At 49.4% G+C, this 19,226-nt stretch overlaps 1 protein-coding gene and 1 pseudogene across 11 annotated transcripts in view; one reads left to right on the plus strand and one right to left on the minus strand.

The window, feature by feature from the left end:
• The window catches only part of KDM2B (lysine demethylase 2B), a 162,524-nt gene that overhangs the window by 90,861 nt on the left and 52,437 nt on the right, over nucleotides 1–19,226 (plus strand). For all 11 annotated transcript variants that reach the window (XM_064379679.1, XM_064379685.1, XM_064379680.1 and 8 more), the window contains one exon: nucleotides 3,484–3,570. In XM_064379679.1, coding sequence (XP_064235749.1) covers nucleotides 3,484–3,570 — 87 coding nt within the window. The remainder of the gene's footprint in view (nucleotides 1–3,483; nucleotides 3,571–19,226) is intronic.
• LOC105728525 (macrophage migration inhibitory factor-like) lies at nucleotides 6,505–6,837 on the minus strand (annotated as a pseudogene).

The raw sequence follows: 19,226 nt of genomic DNA on the forward strand, positions 1-19,226 counted from the left end.
TATTATAACTAAAAACTATATTCAGAGTTATATATATATATATATAAAACCTGTTGCTCAGGCTGGAGTGCAGTGGTGTGATCTCTGCCCACTGTAACCTGTACCTCCTGGTTTAAGCAATTCTCCTGCCTCAGCCTTCTGAGTAGCTGGGACTACAGGCGTGTGCTACCATGCCCGGCTAATTTTTGTATTTTTAGTAGAAACGAGTTTTACCATATTGGCCAGGCTGGTCTTGAACTCCTGACTTCGTGATCCGCCCGCCTCGGCCTCCCAAAGTGCTGGGATTATAGGCGTGAGCCACTGCCGCTGGCCCATACCATTTTTACCTCCTTTTTTTTTTCTGTTCTAGGATCCCACCGAAGATACAATATCACATTTAGTCTCCTTAGTCTTCTCTTAGCTTCCGTAGTTTCTTAGACTTTCCTTGTTTTGATGACCTTGACAGTGTTGAGACCTGTTTAGGCATTTTTTAGACTGTTCCTCTTTTGGTTATTTGTGGCTTTACTTCATAAAAAACTTTTGCATTGGAACCGAATCATTTTCTGAGTGCAAAATAAATAACAAACAAAAAAACCTTTGAGGCCAGGCACAGTGGCTGACACCTGTAATTCCAGCACTTTGGGAGGCCGAAGCGGGTGGATCACTTGAGGCCAGGAGTTTGAGACCAGCGTAGGCAACATGGTGAAACACCGTGTCTACTAAAAATAACAAAAATTAGCCAGATGTAGTAGCGCACGCCTGAAATCCCGGCTACTCGGGAGGCTGAGGCAGGAGAATCGCTTGAATCTGGGAGGCGGAGGTTACGGTGAGCTGAGATCGTGCTACTGTGCTGCAACCTGGGTGACAGAGTAAGACTCTGTTAAAAGAAACCAAAAAGCGCACACATACACACAAAACCAATCTCGTTTATCGGAAGCTGACTCTAGGTTGGTCATTATGTGAGGCTTTGGGGATACGGTAGTGAATGAAGATACCTCATAAATAGCATTTAGGAGTCATCGGCATTGACTCTGGGACTCTGGGGAAGTGGTAGGTGCCGGGGATGAGGTTGGAACCCCTGGAACCACTTCTAGAGCCAACACTGTTGACCACTGTGCTGTTTGCTGCTTCCTGTGGGGAAAGGAGGGAGTTCTTCAGGTTAACAGGCACATCTTGAAAAATCACGCAAAAAAAAAAAAAATCATGCAGGCAAATTGTGATCGGGAAGGTAGGACAGGCTTGCAGTAGCTCACACCTGCAATCCCAGCACTTTAGAAGGCTCACACCTGCAATCCCAGCACTTTAGAAGGCTCACACCTGCAATCCCAGCACTTTAGAAGGCTCACACCTGCAATCCCAGCACTTTAGAAGGCTCACACCTGCAATCCCAGCACTTTAGAAGGTTCACACCTGCAATCCCAGCACTTTAGAAGGCTCACACCTGCAATCCCAACACTTTTAGAGGCTGAGGCGGGTGTTTTACTTGAGCCCAGGAATTCAAGACCAACCTGGGCAACATGGTGAGACCCCATCTGTACAAATAATACAATTAGCCAGGCATGGTGGTACCTATCTGTTGTCCAGGCTACTGAGGAGGCTGAGGTGGGAGAATTGCTTGAGCCCAGGAGTTTGAGGCTACAGTGAGCTCAGATTGCACCCTTGCACTTCAGCCTGGGTGACATAGTCACACTCTGTCTCGACAAAAAAAAAGGAAGTAGCTCAACAAGCAGAGTAAAGTTAGAAGTGAGCGGGAGTTGTTTCCAGTGAAGTGGATTAGGGAGGGTGAACTAAAGTAATCTTCCCCTTCATTTGTCTCCTGAGCGCTTCTCCTCTTCCTGCTAAGTGCTCGTGTGTGATTTACTCTGTTCTTAAGTGTCCTGAAAGAATGTTTTTGTACAATTCAACAATTCACGGTCCAGGATCAGAGTGGGCCAGTGATAGGTCTCTGTACTTAAAAACATTTTTTTGTGGGGTGCTGTGGATGTAGCCAAAAAAAACCCCAAAACCCTATGTGGGTGGTCATGGGGCAGAAAGTGTGGTGACAGAGTGGGGTCCAGGGGGTCTGTCTTCACAGTCTGTGGCAGCACTAAAGTCCTGTGAGCCTTTCTGAGCCTAGGTCACCTCCTCTATAATTAGCTGTTAAATAATTCAGCTGAGTAGCATCTTATACCTGGATGAGGTTCTAAAGTCCAGCCACACGAGGCCAAAGTCTGCTCGAGTGAGAATTACTTGTGAAGAAACTTCCAACTACTCGCTGAGGAGGGAACACAGTGCCCCGTGGGAGATCGCCACGCAGCCTGGCAGTACGTCCAGTGCAGCCCATTTTTCTGCCACCATTTGGCCACTTGACTCCATCCTCGGTCAGACCCGATCAGGCATGTTCTCGTGTTTAGGGCCCAAGTTGCAAAAGACAACACTGACACGTCTCCACACACTCGGATTAGGGTACACGTCGCAAGATGACAGAGATGGAGTGTTGGCTCTGCGAAGGGGTCGGGTCTGGCGGCGGGTTTTGTTTTGTTTCCCTGAGTATGTAGTTAAATTTGTGAACATTAGAGGATCAGTAGTGCCACCGCCCAGCTGCCCCCACAGAGTGCTTGGTAGGAATTAAATGAGGTGCAGTGGGCTTCCCCTGTAATCCCAGCACTTTGGTAGGCTGAGGAGGGAGGATTCCTCGAGGCTGGGAGTTGGAGACAAGCTTGGGCAATGTGGCATATACCCTGTCTCCACAAAAAAATTTAAAAATTACGGCCAGGCATGGTGGCTCATGCCTATAATCCCAGCACTTTGGGAGGCTGAGGCTGGTGGGTCACTTGAGGTCAGGAGTTGGAGACCAGCCTGGCCAATATGGCAAAATCCCATCTCTACTAAAAGTACAAAAATTAGCCAGGTGTGATGGTGCACACCTGCTGTCACAGCTACTCAGGAGGCTGAAGCAGGGAAATGGCTTGAACCCAGGAAGCAGAAGTTGCTTGAGCTGAGATTGTACTGCTGCATTCCAGCCTGGGCTACAAAGTAAGACTTTGTCTCAAAAAAAAAATTTTAAAAAATCTAGCCAGGGAAGGTGCCGTGTGCCTGTGGTCTCGACTGAGGCATGAGGATCACTTGAACCAGGTGGTTGAGGATGCAGTAAGCTATGATTGTACCACTGCACTCCAGCCATGGTGACAGAGCAAGACTCTGTCTCAAAAAAAAAAAAAAAAAAAAAGGTGCATGTGAGTCCTGGATGCTCTGGACCAGTGCTTGGTGTCATAAGTGTGATCATGGGTGATACATACGTGGAAGTCACAGGGAAGTATGTGATTTGCTTTGTTAGAAAAATTTGTAGAGGGCAGAGGGGGACTCTCTAGACTTGGTTTCTATCGAATGGGTGGGTGGTGGTGGAGTCATGGGCAGACTTTGACTTTGTGGAGTGTGATCCTTGCTGGAATATGTCTACACTTCAGCCCCCTTCAGAGACCACTCCTTCTCCTGGGCTAATGTGGATCCTTTGTTTGACCACAGAATGTTCTGAAGGAGCACGCGGATGATGACCCTAGTCTGGCCATCACTGGGGTCCCTGTGGTGACTTGGCCAAAGAAGACTCCAAAGGTAAGACGCAGCCTGCTGCAGCAGGAGGCCGTGTCCCACTTCCTTCTCACCTCCTGTAGGGCAAATGTCAGCAGCTTTTTGGGTGGCTGTGGGACCTCCTGAGGTGAGGGCACCCCAGTTAAGGTGAAGGATTTTGGTGATTTGTTCTGTGTTTTGTTTTTAAAGGGGGATTGCTTTACCTAGGTGTGGGAACTGCGCACAGTGCCTCCTGGTGGTCACTTGGAAAACTGGGGGGGTATTGACGCCTCCCCTTTCCCGGTCGTTAGGTGGATTTTCTGTCTCTCCTTCCCTCACTCCCCTACTTCTTCCCTTCCTTTTTCCTTTTCCTTTAGCTGCTTCATGGCTCTCTTCTCCTCTTTTGAAAGGAACTTTTTCTCTGTGTGTAAAACTGATTGATGCTCAACATAAAAATGTCTATAATCACTCGGGCGCAGTGGCTCACGCCATAACCTCAGCACTCTAGGAGGCCGAGGCGGGCAGATCACCTGAGGTCAGGAGTTCGAGACCAGCCTTGCCAACATGACAAAACCCTGTCTCTACTAAAAATACAAAAATTGCCAGCATGGTGGTGCACGCATTTGGTCCCAGCTACTCGGGAGGCTGAGACAGGAGAATTGTTTGAACCTGGGAGATGGAGGTTGCAGTGAGCAGAGATTGCACCACTACACTCCAGTCTGGGCTACAAAGTGAGACTCTGTCTCAAAAAAATCATAATAAAATATGAATAAAAATGTCTAATCAAATGGGAAAGGACAGGACCCGAGGAAGAGGAATAATGGCTGTTATCATTGAGGATTTCTTAGGAGCAGTTGGCTGTTGTCTGGACCCCCACAGCCCTTATTTATGCTTCAACAACTCTGTGGGGTAGACACTGTGACTCTTATTTTACAGATGAGGAAACTGAGGTTTCAAAAGGCAAGTCACTTGTTAGGACACCCACGTACACAAAGGTCAGTCGCTTTGGCAGCAGAGGCCAAATTTTTAACCAGTGCTCACCTCAAAGTACACGATCCAGAGAAAACAGTTGTGGTGAGCACGCTTCCAAAGATGGCCCTGGGTGGGATACATATGCATCAGGTCCTATCTCTGCCATGCATCTGCCTCCACGCAGCTTCAGCACTTCCTTGGACAAGTTACACAGCATCTTGAGCCTTACTGTCCTTGTTTATAAAAATGGGTTATACCAAGACTTTATTCAGTGGTTGTCAGGACTAAATGAGATAAGGCACGCAAAGCCCTTCAGACAAGGGCCGGCCCCAGGTTAGTGCGCTCCAAATATTAGTTGTTACTTCGATAGCTCCAAGAGGTGGCTCACGCCTGTAATCCCAGCACTTTGGGAGGCCAAGGTGGGTGGATCACCTGAGGTCAAGAGTTCGAGACCAGCCTGACCAACATGGTGAAACCCCGTCTCTCCTAAAAATATAAAAATTAGCCAGGAATGGTGGCAGATGCCTGTAATCCCAGCTACTTGGGAGGCTGAGGCAGGAGAATTGCTTGAACCCTGGAGGTAGAGGTTGCAGTGAGCCGAGATTGCGCCATTGCACTCCAACCTGGGCAACAGAGTGAGACTCTGTCTCAAAAAACAAACAAACAAAACACTGAAGCCAGGCAGGGTGGCTTATGCCTGTTGTTCCAGCTATTCCAGAAGCTGAGGTGGGAGGATCGCCTGAGCTCAGGAGTTCAAGATCAACCTGGGCAACATAATGAGACCTCATCTCTACCAAAAAAAAAGCTAGACATGATAGTGCATGCCTGTAGTCCCAGCTATTTGGGAGGCTTATGCAGGAGGAGTGCTTGAGCCCAGGAGCTTGAGGCTGCAGTGAGCTGTGATTGCACCATTGCACTCCAGTCTGGGTTACAGAGTGAGGCCCTGTCTCAAAAAAAAAAAAGGAAAAAGAAAGAAAAAAGTGTGCTGTAGCAGATTTCAAACACTTATTACAGGCCGGGCGTGGTGACTCTCACCTGTAATCCCAGCACTTTGGGAAGCCAAAATGGGCATATTACCTGAGGTCAGGAGTTTGAGATCAGCCTGGCCAACATGGCAAAGCCCCGTCTCTACGAAAACTACAAAGATTAGCTGGGTGTGCTGGCACATGCCTGTAATCCCAGCTATTCTGGAGGCTGAGGCAAGAAAATCGCTTGAACCCGGGAGGTGGAGGTTGCAGTGAGCTGAGATAATGCCACTGCACTCCAGCCTGGGGGAAGCACTGTATTTTTATTTGCTAAATCTGGCAACTAGTTGAAATGATTATATTTTTGATATATTGTTGAAACAAAATGGGTTATTCAGATTAATTTTATTGTTTCTTTTTACCTTTTTAGATGTTGCAACAAAAAAACTCAAAAGTACATATGTAGCCCACCTTCTGTTTCTTTTATTTACTTTTTTAAGAGAGTCTAAAGAACTCCCAGGCAGGAGTGTAGTGGGGCAATCATAGCTCACTGCAACCTCTGCCTCCCTGGATCAAGCGATCCTCCCCCCTCAGCCTCCCGAGTAGTGGGGACCACAGGCACGTGCCATCATGCTCGGCTACTTTTTCATATTTTTGGTAGAGATGAGGTTTTGTTGCTGGAGCTCAAACAAGCCGCCTGCCTCAGTTTCCTGAAGTGTTGCGATTACAGGCTTGAGCCACCATGCCGGGCTTCTGTTATTTCTATTGGGCAGTGCTCTTCTGCATGATTCTTTATCTTCTTCAGGTGTATTTCTTTCTTTCTTTCCTTCCTTCTTTCTTTCTTTCTTTCTTTCTTTCTTTCTTTCTCTTTCTCTCTCTCTCTCTTCTTTCTTTCTTTTTCTCTTTTTTGACAGCAAAAACATTCTCTAAACCGTTTATTTCTCCCCACTAGAAAGTGGAGATGGGTGGGCCTAGAACACAGCGTGCGGTGGGTTCCCGGGTCGGGCCAGTGCAGACTGCGCGGGGTGGGGCACCGCAGCTCTTAGGCGAAGGTGGGGTTGTTCCAGCCCTCGTTGGCCGCGTTCGCGTCTTAGTAGAGGATGTAGACCCTGTCCGGGCTGATGCACAGGCGCTCGGCCAGCAGGCGGCACAGCACCTTGCTGTAGGAGCCCTTCTGCGCAAGGCTGTGCAGGCTGCAGAGCGCGCAGGGCTCGCTGGAGCCGCAGAAGGCCCTGAGCTGGTCTGGGACCGTGTGCACCGTGATGTACTGGGCGGCTTGCCGGTGGCCTGCGCCAGCTGTTGGGTGAGCTTGTAGAGGAACCTGGCCGGCACGGAGGCGCGGGGGCACGTTGGTGTTTACCATGAACATCGGCATAATGGCAGAGGGACCAGGAGACCCGCGCAGAGACACAGATGCATGCGCTGCTGCCGCCAAGTGTATTTCTTTTTCTTTTTTTTTCTGAGACGGAATGTTACTCTTGTCACCCAGGCTGTAGTACAGTGGCGCGATCTTGGCTCACTACAACCTCCGCCTCCGGAGTTCAAGTGATTCTCTTGCCTCAGCCTCCTGAATAGCTGAGATTACAGGTGCCCAGCACCACGCCCAGCTAATTTTTATATTTTTAGTAGAGATGGGGTTTCACCATGTTGGCCAGGATGGTCTCAATCTCCTGACCTCATGATCTGCCTGCCTCGGCCTCTCAAAGTGCTGGGAATACAGGCATGAGCCAGCGTGCCTGGCCCATGTGTGAGGTTTTAAAGCTGGCTTTCCCCTGCATGTACAGTAAGTACAAGTTTTGTTTATGAGATACCACAAACTATTCTCGCAGACATAGCTCCTGCAACAATCCAGCTAGCTCCCTGGACACACCGGGTGTCCAGGGAAAGAAGAAAGTAAGGCTTTCCTGACTGCCGGCTTCCCTCTCAACTGAGGAATTTCTCCCCAGGAGGCATTAGGGTTCCTAGAACATTAATGAAATGACCTGGCCACACTACTCAGTTATCCCGAAATTCTTGGAGGGGTTCAATTTAGCCTCTCTGGGGAAGATCAATCACATCAGGCCAACAAATATACATTGTCTCCCAAGCCTGAGACCCCAGCCCCATAGCCAGGGAGGCTTATATAGGCACCATTTTTTTTTTTTTTTTTTGGCAGAGTCTCGCTCTGTCACCAGGCTGGCGTGCAGTAGCACAGTCTCGGCTCTTGAGATCTCAATCTCTTGACCTTGTGATCTGCCCGCTTCGGCTTCCCAAAGCGCTGGAATTATAGGCTTAAGCCACCATGCCCGGCCTAGCATCTTTTAAGAAAAAGTATTTTCTTGACTGGGTGCAGTGGCTCACACCTGTAATCCCAGCACTTTGGAAGGGCTAGGTGGGTGGATCACAAGGTAAGGAGTTTGAGACCAGCCTGGCTAATATGGTGAAATCTCGTCTCTACTAAAAATACAAAAATTAGCCAGGCGGTGGTGGTGGGTGCCTGTAGTCCCAGCTACTCAGGAGGCTGAAGCAGGAGAATTGCTTGAACCCGGGAGGTGGAGGTTGTGGTGAGCCGAGATCACACTATTGCACTCCAGCCTGGGCGACAGAGCGAGACTCCGTCTCAAAATAAATAAATAAAAATAAATTAAATATATATATCCATATTTTATATGGATATATATATATATATTTAACACAGTGCCCGGCCAGCACTGTGTTTTCAGGGTTCATCCAGGTTATAGCAGGGGTCAGTCCTTCATTCGTTTTTGTAGTTAATATATATATGGTTTTGATAGTGGTGTGGTCTGGCTCTGTTGCCCATGCTGGGACTCAAACTCCTGGGCTGAAGCCATTCTCCCTTCCTAGGTTTCTGGGAGTGCTGAGATTATAGGCACAAGCCATCATGCCCTATGTATAGGCACTTAAAAAAAAGAATGCAAATCTCTGCTCCCTTCCTTCCCAGGGCTTAGAAGCAGGAAGATGGGTTCTGCGGGGAGTAACCCTTATTTAAGAGTCCTGCAGGGAGTGTTTGTAGACGCTGGTGTGCATGGGTCAGCATGTTTGGTATCATTCACACTCGTGGGAGACAGTTGGTAGGCCGGTGCTGTGTAGGAGAGGCTGGCGGGAGGGAGAAGTCATAACAGGCAATGTTTAACAACACTTGCGGGTTATTAGTCTTTTTTTTTTTTAACAGCTTGTAATAAAATGGATATAATATAAACTGTACAGTGTTTTTTCATATATTAAAAAGAGTTGTGCAACCATCACCATAATCTCTAATTTTAGAATATCTTTGTGTCTCTCAAAGAAACCTCATCCACAGTTCCTGTTCCACTAATTTCCTCTCCCTCTTCCCAGCCCCTGGCAACTCCTAATCTACTTTATTTTTTCTGAGACAAGGTCTCGCTCTATTGCCCAGGCTGGAGTGCAATGGCACGATCTTTGCTCACTGCAGCCTCCATCTCCTGGGTTCAAGCAGTTCTCCATCCTCAGCCTCCTGAGTAGCTGGGATCACAGGTACATGTCACCCACCATGCCTGACTAGTTTTTTTTTTTTTTGTCTTATTTTTAGTAGAGACAGGGTTTCGCCATGTTGGCCAGGCTGGTCTCAAACTCCTGGGCTCAAGTGATCCACCTGCCTCAGCCTCCCAAAGTGCTGCGATTACAGGAGTGAACCACCGCGCCTGGCCTCCTAATCTACTTTCTGTCTTCATGGATTTGTGTCTCATGGACATTTCATATAAATGGAGTCATACAATATGTGGCCTTTTATGTCTGGCTTCTTTCACTCAGCATCATGTTTCCTTTTTTGTTTGTTTGTTTTTGAGACAAGGTCTCTCTGTCGCCCAGGCTGGAGTGCAGTGGAACGTGATCATGGCTCACTGCAGCCTTGACTTCCCCGGACTCAGGTGATCCTTCCACCTCAGCCTCCCAGGTAGCAGGGGCCACAAGTGCATGGCACCGTGCCCATCAGATTTTTCAATTTTTTCCTAGAGGTGGAGTCTTCCTATGTTGCCCAGCCTGGTCTTGGAGTCCTGGGCTTGAGTGATCCACCTGCCTTAGCAGCACTGGGGTAATCCCTAAACTGCTGGGATTACAGGCGTGAGCCACCATGTCTGGCCAGCACTGTGTTTTCAGGGTTCATCCAGATTATAGCAGAGGTCAGTCCTTCATTCTTTTTTGTAGGTAATATCCCATTGTATGGATACACCACATTTTTAAAAAGCTTAAAAAATGTTTAACGTTCTGGCTCCCAACTCAAATGCGTAGGGTTAAAAAAAAAATTTTAACATAGAGATGAGGTCTCACTATATTGTCCAGGCGAATCTGGAACTCCTGAGGTCAAGCCACGCTCCAGCCTCAGCCTTCCAAAGTGTTGGGATCTCAGGCGTGAGTCACCACACCCAATCACCACGTTTTGTTCATGCATCCGTCTGTTGATGGACATTTGGGTTAATTCTACCATCTGGCTTATTGTGAGCAGTGCTGCCGTGAACCTTCATGTACAGGTTTTCATGTGAACATATGTTTTAATTTTTCTTGAGTGTGTACCTGGGAGTGAGGTTGCTGGGTCCTACGGGAATTGTGTGTAACTTTCTGAGGAACTGCCAAGCTATTTCCCACAGTGGCTGCATCATTTACACTCCCTGCAGAAATGCAGGAGCATTCCAGTTTCTTCATACCCTCACTAGCACTTGGTGTCTGTCTTTATTATAGGCGTGCCAGAGCAGTCTTTTTTTAAATTTAGTTTGTTTTCTAACATGTGTTTGAAGTTTATCGTATTTGTTTGCTAGAGTTGTCATGACAAAGTACCATAGACTGGGTGGCTCAAACACCAGAAATGTATTTTTATTTATTTATTATTATTGTTATTTTTGAGATGGAGTCTCGCTCTGTCGCCCAGGCTGGAGTGCAGTGGCATGATCTCGGCTCACTGCAACCTCTGCCTCCCTGGTTAAAGTGGTTCTCCTGCCTCAGCCTCCCGTGTAGCTAGGATTACAGGTGCATGCCACCATGCCCAGCTAATTTTTTTTGTTTTGTATTTTTAGTAGAGAAGGGGTTTCACCATATTGGTCAGGCTGGTCTCGAACTCCTGACTGCAAGTGATCTACCCGCCTCGACCTCCCAAAGTGCTGGGATTACAGGCATTAGCCACCGCACCTGGCCTATTCATTTATTATTTTTAGAGACAGGGTCTTGCTCTCTTATCCAGGCTGGAGTGCAGTGGTGTGATCATGGCTCACTGCAGCCTTGAACTCCAGGACTCAAGTGAGCCTCTGGCCTCAGCCTCCCCAGTAGTGGGGACTCCAGGTGTGCACCACCATGCTTAGCTAATCTTTAAAATTTTTTGTAGAGATGGAGTCTCACTGTGTTGGCCAGGCTAACACCACAAATTGATTTCCTCACTGTTTCGGAGGCCAGAAGTCCAAGGTGAAGGGGTCAGTGGGGCTGATTTCTCCTATGGCCTCTATTTGACCATATTTTCTCTGTTGTCACATGGTCTTCCCTCTGTACCTACCTGTGTCCTAATCTCTCCTTGTAAGGTCACCAATCGACTGGATCAGGGCCTGGCTTAACCACCCCTTTCTAACTGAGGCTTTAATAGTCCTGTTTGCAAATATCAGATCATGAGGAACTGAGGGTTAGTACTTCAGCCTATGAATTTCAGGGGGGAGGCAGGGACACACTTTATCCCATTTATTATAAATTATTCCAACTGGGTGCAGCGGCACGTGCCTATAGTCTCAGCTCCTGGGGAGGCTGATGCAGGAGGATCACTTGAACCCAGGAGGTGAAGACTGCAGTGAGCTCCTACCTGTAATCCCAGTACTTTGGGAGGCCGAGGCAGGCTCAAACTTGAGCCCAGGAGTTTGAGACTAGACTGGGCAACATCGTGAAACCCTGTCTCTACCAAAAAAATACAAAAAAAAAAAAAAATGAGCTGAGTATGGTAGCACATGCCTGTGATTCTAACTACTAGGCAGGCTGAAGCAGGAGAATTGCTCGGACCCGGAAGGCAGAGGTGGCCGAAATCACGCCACTGCACTCTAGCCTGGGCAACAGAGCAAGACCTTGTAAATAAGTAAATAAATAAATATTTTTGAGACTGAGTTTTGCTCTTGTTGCCCAGGCTGGAGTACAATGGTGCGATCTTGGCTCACTGCAACCTCCGCCTCCCGGGTTCAAGCAATTTTCCTGCCTCAGCCTCCTGAGTAGCTGGGATTACAGGCACCCACCACCATGCCTTGCAATTTTTTTGTATTTTTAGTAGAGACGGGGTTTCACTGTTTTGGCCAGGCCGGTCTCAAACTCCTGACCTCAGGTCATCCACCCACCCCAGCCTCCCAAAGTGCTGGGATTACAGGCATGAGCCACCAATGCCCCTGGCCATAAATACATCTTTTAAAAATGAGGAAGTAAATAACTTCAGCGCCATGAAAAGGCATAAATATAAAGCAGAAGAATGAATACCCTGGGCCCGCCACCGAGCTCTGAAAATCAGTGACTGCCACCCCGGCCGAAAGTCCTGGGCACTCCTCAGTACACATGGCAGCTTCCAGATGCAGTCTGTTGATTTCACTTTATCCTTTGCACGAGGCTGGGAGATGGAGGGTGTTATGGCCCCAGTGCAGTTGAGGAAGCCCGGAGCTCGGAAAGGGGCACCAGTGCCTCTCAGGCCACTTCCTTAGGAGAAGGAAGGCGTTGGACCCCAGATGTGCAGGTTTCTGTCATTGCACGGTGAGGAACCAGTGACATGTGGCTGGGCGAGGGGGGAGGGAGGCCCCTGCTATGTTTATGCGTTTCCTGGCTGGTGGGGTTAAAAAGTGAACAGGAAAGAAAGAAGTAACTAAACGACTGACTGCCTGGGCCGCCCGGGGTCTCTGGGTTCCCAGGTTTGCAGCTTCCTCCTGTTGGATGCAGGTTGGGGTGAAAGATCAAGGGTGCTCACTGAGGCCCTCAGGATGCGAGGTATTTGATCTGGGTTGGGTTACCTAACAAGTAATTAATGCTAAGTGATGATTGGCAAGAAATGCTTTGATCTCCCACCTTGCCTCCAGGAGAACAAAGCCCTTTCCTGGAACTGATTAGGTGCTGTGAGGTCATTTCTGATGCGGTGTCCTTCAAATCCAAGATGCTACTGAGCCGCCATCCATCACCATCCACCCGATTGGCTGTTTCCACGACTGGTGTTGGATTTGTTTTGATCTGTCTACACTCTGGCCACTTCCTTTCATGACCAGCGGGCAGGATGGTGGGGGCCCGTCTGTGACCCTAGAGACTGGGCGAGGGAGCGGAGCTTATTTGAGGCCCGGCCTCTGACCTCGGCCTTATTAGTGAGCTGACCCCTGGCTCAGCTGCCAGACACGGCTACTGGCTGGCTTGCTGGTTTATTTCCAAAGGGAGGAAACTGAGGGAGGACAGGGGACCCAGCCACGGTTGCCTCCGGCTAGCAAGCCAGCCTGTGCACACTGCCAGCTTCTGCATCCATTGTCTCTAGTGGCCAAACCAGGCTGCCGCTTGAATTTCCATTATTGGCAATTTTTCCGGCATATGGGAGCAGAGAGGCTGGGGTGTGGCAGACAAGCGCCCTGATGGGGGCATAGGGACAGCCCTCGTGAGTAGCTGTTGGATCGGCTTCCTTATGGGGACATTTTGGGGCCACGCGGGAACCACAGGAGGAAGCAGCCCCGATGCCTTGCGCCCTTGGCTTCTGCTTTGTCTCTCTCCCTTTTCCTCTGAAGTTGATCCGTTCAATCCTGGCCTGCTTCGTCTGGGGTCCCTTGGGAGTGACGCACAGCCTTTCCCTGAAGGAGAGGCACGTGGTTCAGTGAGAGACGCCCCGGCCGCTTCTGGTGGGCCCTGCCCCGTTCTCAGTCCTGTGGGCCGGCAGTCGTGAGCTTGTTGCTGTACAGTTGAGGTGGAGGAGGGTGGTGATAACCGCCGTCCTGTATTGCTACCCACTCAGGCTCCCGTAATTTCCCAGGAAGGCCCAGTGCTGTAATGAGGACTAGTCCCCAGGCTGATGGCATCAGGTTCACCTGGGTGACTTGTGAAAAAAATCCAGCTTCCTGGCCCCTGCCCCTGACGTAGCCATTCAATAGGCTTGGGGCGGGCCTGGGGATCTGGACTTTGTGAAAGCTGCTCAGGGCCGGGCATGAGTGGCTCCTGCCTGTAATTGCAGCACTCTGGGAGGCTGAAACGGGTGGATCACTTGAGGTGGGGAGTTCAAGACCAGCCTCACCAATGTGGTGAAACCCCATCTCTACTGAAAATACAAAAACACAGGTATAGTGGCAGGTGCCTGTAGTCCCAGCTACTTGGGAGGCCGAGGCAGGAGAATCGCTTGAACCTGGGAGGGGGAGGCTACAGTAAGTTGAGATTGCACCACTGTACTCCAGCCTGGGTGACGGGGTGAGTCTTGGTCTCATAATAAATAGAAGCTTCTTGGGGCGGGTTCGGTGGCTTAAGCCTGAAATCTTAGCACTTTGAAAGGCCCAAGCTGGAGGACCACTCCAGGAGTTGGAGGCTGCAGTGAGCTATGATCACTCCACTGCACTCCAGCCTGGGTGACAGAATGTGATCCTGTTGCAAAAAAAAAAAAAGGAAGAAAGAAAGAAAAAAAAAACCTGGCTGGGTAGGGTGGCTCACACCTGTAATCCCAGCACTTTGAGAGGCCAAGGCGGGTAGATCACTTGAGATCAGGAGTTCAAGATCAGCCTGGCCAACATGGTGAAACCCCATCTCTACTAAAAATACAAAAAAAAAAAAAAAAGCCAGGCACGGTGGCATGTGCCTGTATCCCAGCTACTTGGGAGGCTGAGGCAGGAGAATTGCTTGAACCTGGGAAGGTGGAGGCTGCAGTGAGCCAAGATTGCACCACTGCAGTCTAGCCTGGGCAACAGAGCAAGAATCCATCTTGGCAAAAAAGAAAAAACCCAAAATATATGTGAATAAATAAAAGCTTCCCAGGTCATTCTCTGCATTTCTTCGATGCATTTTGGGGTCAGATGCACCCGTGGGTTGACTCCTTTCTTTGCCACTGACCAGCTATGTGGTCTTGGGCATGTCTCAGCCTCAATTTACTCATCTGTGAAAGGGGCTAATATCGCCTTTCTTGCAGGGTTGTGGTGAGATGCTGTCTGTAAAATGCCTTTAGAGTGGGCCATCAATCAGTGGTTGCTATTCCAGTTTTTCATAGTTATGGTTTAAAAGTAACCCTGAATCTGCCCTCCTAGAGGTTTTTGATATTCTTGGTAGAAATCGAGGACACAAGAGGAGGAGCAGGGAGCAGGGGAAGGGGCTGAATGGTTTAGAGGCATTTTCCATCCCAAAATTATTATTTGCTTGTGCAAAACGTAATCTCAAGCAAGGGCCTGAATGACTTAATTTCCTTGCAATAGCTATGGCTGTGCTGAATTGGGCAGGCATTTCTTGGGGCTTTGAGGGTGGGGAGTGGTTTAAGAAGCTGCTTTGGCTAGGCACGATGGCTCATATCTGTAATCCCAGCACTTTGGGAGGCCGAGGCGGGCAGATCAGTTGAGGTCAGGAGTTCGAGACTAGCCTGACCAACATGGTGAAACCCCATCTCTACTGAAAATACAAAAAATTAGCCGGGCGTGGTGGCACATGCCTGTAATCCCAGCTACTCAGGAGGCTGAGGCAGGACAATCATTTGAACCCAGGAGGTGGAGATTGCAGTGAGCTGAGATCACACCACTGCACTCCAGGCTGGGAGACAGAGCGAGACTCCGTTTCAAAAAGAAAAGAAAAAAGGGCCCGGCACGGTGGCTCACACCTGTAATCCCAGCACTTTGGGAGGCTGAGGTGGGTGAATCATGAGGTCAGGAGTTCAAGACCAGCCTGGCCAACATGATGAAACTAAAAATCTCCGCTAAAAATACAAAAAATCTCTACTAAAAATACAAAAAGTTAGCTGAGTGTGGTGCCGGGCGTCTGTAATCCCAGCTACTTGGGAGGCCAAGGCAGGAGAATCTCTTGAACTCGGGAGGTGGAGGTTGCAGTGAGCCAAGATTGTCCCACTGCACCTCAGCCCAGTGACAGTGTGAGACTCTGTTTCCAAAAAAAAAAAAAAAAGAAGAAGCTGCCTCTTGTTTATCCCTTTATCCTCCTGGATAAAGCTCTAGGCTTCCTCAACTACACTGGGGCGATAACACCCTCCCTCTCCCAGCGTCCTGTGAAGGAGGCTCTTTGCGAGGGGGTGATGGTTGCCTGAGAATGTGCCTCGGGGATTTGAGGCCACAGGCTTCTCCACTGGGTCAAGGTAGGAGGAGAGGGTGTCAAAGGCCAAGGGTGTCAGATGTCCAGTGCCGAGAGCAGGATAGGCCTGGTGAAAAGCTTGTGAGAGAGCGGCCTCCCCAAGAGGAAGTGCGCAGCTCGCCATGCTGGGAGGGGGCGGCGATGGAAGCTGCAGGGCCAGGATGTGGATCCCAGGAGAGCAAAGAAAGGCAGGAGAAGCAAGCTGATCCACGGAGGGCGCGGTGAGGGGAACCATGCGAAAAGAAACCTGGGCCTCTGATCTGGAATCCCAAGCGCATTCCTCATGACATCCGAGTGATTCATGGAGTCTGGAGTTCGGCAAATGCTTGGGAGGTCAACGAAAACCTCCACCCAATGGATGCCCACGGAGAAGGTTCTGCTGCTTCTAAATAATGTTGTATATAACATCAACAGCAGAAAAATCCTTTTGAGAAAAATAAAGGCGACAAAGGGATGCCCCAGTTTGTTCTTTCGTTTTTTCTTTTCTTTCTTTTTTGTTTGACACAAGGTCTTGCTCTGTTGCCCAGGCTGGAGTACAAGTGGCACAATCACAGCTCATTGCAGCCTCCACTTACCAGCCTCAAGCGATCCTCCCACCTCAGCCTTCTGAGTAGCTGGGACCACAGGCGTGCACCACCACACCCAGCTAATTTTTATTTATTTATTTATTTATTAAGACAGAGTCTCACTCTGTTGCCCAGGCTGGAGTGCAATGGCACAATCCCTGCTCACTGCAACCTCTGCCTCCGGGTTCAAGTGATTCTCCTGCCTCCACCTCCCGAATAGCTGGGATTACTGGCGCCTGCCACCATGCCCGGCTAATTTTTGTATTTTTAGTAGAGATGGGGTTTCACCAAGTTGGCCAGGCTGGTCTTGAACTCCTGACCTTGTGATTTATCCACCTCAGCCTCCCAAAGTGCTGGGATTACAGGCATGAGCCACCGAGCCCGGCCTTGTTTATTTTTCACTGGCGAGTCTTCTCACTCTGTCGCCCATGCTGGAGTGCAGTGGCTCCATCATAGCGCACTGTAGCCTCACACTGCTGGGCTTGAGAGATCATTCCACCCCAGCCTCCTGAGTAGCTGGGACTACAGGTGTGCACCACCATGCTTGGGTTTGTGATTTTTATTATTATTATTATCTGATACAGAGTCTCACTGTGTCACCCAGGCTAGAGTGCAGTGGCACAATCTTGTCTCACTGCAGTCTCCACTTCCTGGGCTCAAGTAATTCTCCTGCCTTAGCCTCCTGAGTAGCTGGTATTACAGACACTTGCCACCACACTCTGGCTAATTTTTATATTTTTAGTAGAGACAGAGTTTTGCTGTGTTGGCCAGGCTGGTCTCAAACTCCTGACCTTATGTGATCTGCCTGCCTTGGTAGTGTTGGGATTGCAGGCATGAGCTACCGCACCCAGTCTGTGATTTTTGTTAATTAATTTTGGTAAAATATATGTTGTATAACAGTTCCCATTTCAACTATTTTTAAGTGTATAGTTCAGTCGCTTATTATTTATTCAACACATTGTGCAAACCCTCACCACATCCATCTCCAGGACTTTTTCATCACCCCAAACAGAAACCCTAATTTTTGTTTTTTTTTGTAGAGATGGGGTCTCACTGTGTTGCCCTGATTGGTGTTGACCTCCTGGGCCCAAGTGATGATCCTCCCATCATGACCTCCCAAAGTGCTGGGATTATGGGCTTGAGCCACCACGCCCAGCCTCCATCTTCTTTAAAAGCTTCTCCCAGCTCCTCAGCCTGGCCTTGAGTGCCCGGGTTGCCGTCTATAGCTGTGCCACAGACTCTCCCGACTCCCTCTCATCTTCCTTTCATTGCGGGGGAACCAAATTCCTCCATGGTTTCCTTGCACCGGCCCGAGTCTGTCTCTGCTTACACTCTTCCCTTCTCGGAGTGCCTTTTTCCCCATTTCTCCCATTAGAAATCCTCTCCGTGCCAGGACCAATCCCATTCGCTCCTTGCCCGGGAGCCTCCTGAGCTGGCGTTTTCCATGTGCCCCTCAGCCCCTCTCCAGTGGCTTCACCCTCCTCGTGGACTGCTGAAGAGGCTTCCTTGTCTCTGTGCCCACTGGCCGAGGGGAGGAGACAGCGCCTTGCTGTCCCTGGGCTTGGCCGCATGGAGGCCTTGCTGGTTTCCCTGAGCCCTGTTTACGCTCTGTCAATCAAGCTGCTGAACTCCCCTTTATGCCCCGGGGTGAGGGGGCCTTGGCGCCATGCGATTCCTGCCAAGGTCCTGGCTGATGTGCTTCCACAGTTCTCTTCTCTTCCCACTGCACTTCTGCATTCTACTCTGCGATTTGTGTTTGTGTGTGTGTTGTTGTTTTCGTTTTTTTCTAAGACGGGGTCTCACTCTGTCACCCAGGCTGGAGTGCAGTGGCACAATCTCGGCTCACTGCAGCCTCCGCCTCCTGGACTCAAGCAATCCTCACACGTCAACCTCCCAGGTAGCTGGGACTACAGATACACACCACCACGCCCAGCTAACTTTTTGTATTTTTTTGTAGAGATGGGGTCTTGCCATGCTGCCCAGGCTGGTCTCGATCTGCTGGGCTAAAGAGATCCGCCTGCTTCAGCCTCCCAAGGTGCTGGGATTATAGGCATGAGCCACTGCACCTGGCCCCAGGGCCTAACGCTGGCCTGCTCTGCATTTTGGTTGACTGGACATACCTGAATGAAGCCTCCACTAGCATCTTGAGACTGGAGCTTGTCTTAATAATGTTTTTTTACTATTATTATTTTTTAAGACGGAGTCTCACTTTGTTGTCCAGGCTGGAGTACAGTGGCGTGATACCAGCTCGCTTCAACCTCCACCTCCTGGGTTAAAGTGTTTCTCCTGCCTCAGCCTCCCAGGTAGCTGGGATTACAGGCACACACCACCATGCCCAGCTAATTTTTCTATTTTTAGTAGAAATGGGGTTTTGCCATGTTGGCCAGACTGGTCTTGAACTCCTGACCTTATGTGATCCTTGGCCTCCCGAAGTGCTGGGATCACAGGTGTGAGCCGCCACGCCTGGCCCAGGAACATTTTCCTTATCCACGTTTGCACCCTGTCAAGACTGCTCCCGGATCGCAAGGGCCCAGGAAATACTTGTTGAATGAATGAAGTCAATAGCAAGATTCTCCCAAAGCTTCTGAAAGATGAGATGGTGTTCAGTTAGTTTCATGTCTTTGTTGTCTTTCACCTGCAGTCCAAATGCTTCTGAGTCCTCTTCACTTGTTCCTTATGTAACTTCTGTGTCTCAGTCCCTGCCAGCTATTAAACGAATGCTCATTAGAATAGTACTAAGAAGGCCAGGTGTGGTGGCTCATACCTATAATCCCAGCGCTTTGGGAGGCCGAAGTGGGTGGATCACGAGGTCAGGAGATCGAGACCATCCTGGCTTACACAGTGAAACCCCGTCTCTACTAAAAATGCAAAATATTAGCCGGGCGTGGTGGCACGTGCCTGTAGTCCCAGCTACTCGGGAGGCTGAGGCAGGAGAATTGGT

This window comes from Aotus nancymaae, unplaced genomic scaffold (assembly GCF_030222135.1).
Source record: "Aotus nancymaae isolate 86718 unplaced genomic scaffold, 86718_ANA_hifiasm-v0.15.2.pri h1tg000021l, whole genome shotgun sequence".
NCBI classification, from domain to species: domain Eukaryota; kingdom Metazoa; phylum Chordata; class Mammalia; order Primates; family Aotidae; genus Aotus; species Aotus nancymaae.